We start from the raw sequence: 1057 nt of genomic DNA on the forward strand, positions 1-1057 counted from the left end.
TCTGGGCAGATGAGGCTGTAGCAGACGCTGAGGACGCCCACGGGCAGCACGAAGATGCACAGCGTGGTCCAGGTGATGTAGGCGCGCGCTCCCCACGGGTACCCGAAATCCGCCCAGCAGGCCAGGACCCCCGAGCCCGGGCGCACCTCCCGCAGCGAGAAGATGAACACCTGGGGCAAGCTGAGCAGGCAGCTGAGCAGCCAGGTGGCCCCGATCATGGTGTAGGCCTGGCGGCTGGGCTGCTGCAGCGACTGCAGCGGGTGGCACACGGCCAGGTAGCGGTCCAGGGTCATCACCATGAGCATGTAGGTGGAGGCGAACATGCTGAGCACCTGCAGGTACTTGATGGCCCTGCAGAGCGCGTCGGGCCCCAGGAAGCGGTAGGTGACCTTCCAGAGGAGCTGCGGCAGCACCTGGAACAGGGCCACGCCCAGGTCGGTCAGCCCCAGGTGCAGGATGAAGAGGTGCATGCGGCTCATCTTCCTCCTCAGCCGGTACATGGCCAGCAGCACGCCCAGGTTGCCCACGGTGGCCACAGCCAGGATGGTGCCCAGCACCCCGACCTCGGCCTTGGCCAGCTCCTCATCCCGGGTGTGCAGCAGCGTCAGGTTGGGGTCCCCTGCCAGGCTCAGATGCCCCTGGCTGTGCCCAGGCGGGCTCTGGTGAGAGCTGTTCCAGCCCCAGCCTGGCTCCATCCCTCCAGGAGGCTCTGCACGAGAACAAGCAGGTCCAGTGCTTGTCTCTGACGTCCTGTTGTCCCCTTCCCTGTGTCCCCAGGGCTGCCCCTGAGCTCCAGCTCCTCTGCCCCTGGCTGGGGGCTGGATGTGCCTCCTCCCGCGGTCCCCAACCCCAGGGCAGGCTGTCACCTGTCTGCACCACACTCACCCTGAGCTAAGCAATTCCCTCTCTGCCTGGGCTGAAAATATCCCTGTGGAGCAGAGAGGTGCAAGAGCCCCTGGTTCAGAACTTGATACTTCTCTGCACTAAAGCTTCCCAACTCCCCTTTTCTCCCTGCACTGCTCGCTTTGTGCATCCCCTTTCACCCCTGCGCAGGTAA

The 1057-nt window shown here is 64.9% G+C and overlaps 1 protein-coding gene across 1 annotated transcript in view; it reads right to left on the reverse strand.

Moving 5' to 3' along the window:
- AVPR1B (arginine vasopressin receptor 1B) overlaps positions 1-1051 on the reverse strand; it is a 1988-nt gene extending 937 nt beyond the window's left edge. Inside the window, exon 1 of the mRNA XM_017727278.1 lies at positions 7-1051. Coding sequence (XP_017582767.1) covers positions 7-695 — 689 coding nt within the window. The 5' untranslated portion in view covers positions 696-1051. The remainder of the gene's footprint in view (positions 1-6) is intronic.
- Between the last annotated feature and the right edge of the window lie 6 nt (positions 1052-1057).

Source organism: Corvus brachyrhynchos, unplaced genomic scaffold, assembly GCF_000691975.1.
Source record: "Corvus brachyrhynchos isolate BGI_N302 unplaced genomic scaffold, ASM69197v1 scaffold72, whole genome shotgun sequence".
NCBI classification, from domain to species: domain Eukaryota; kingdom Metazoa; phylum Chordata; class Aves; order Passeriformes; family Corvidae; genus Corvus; species Corvus brachyrhynchos.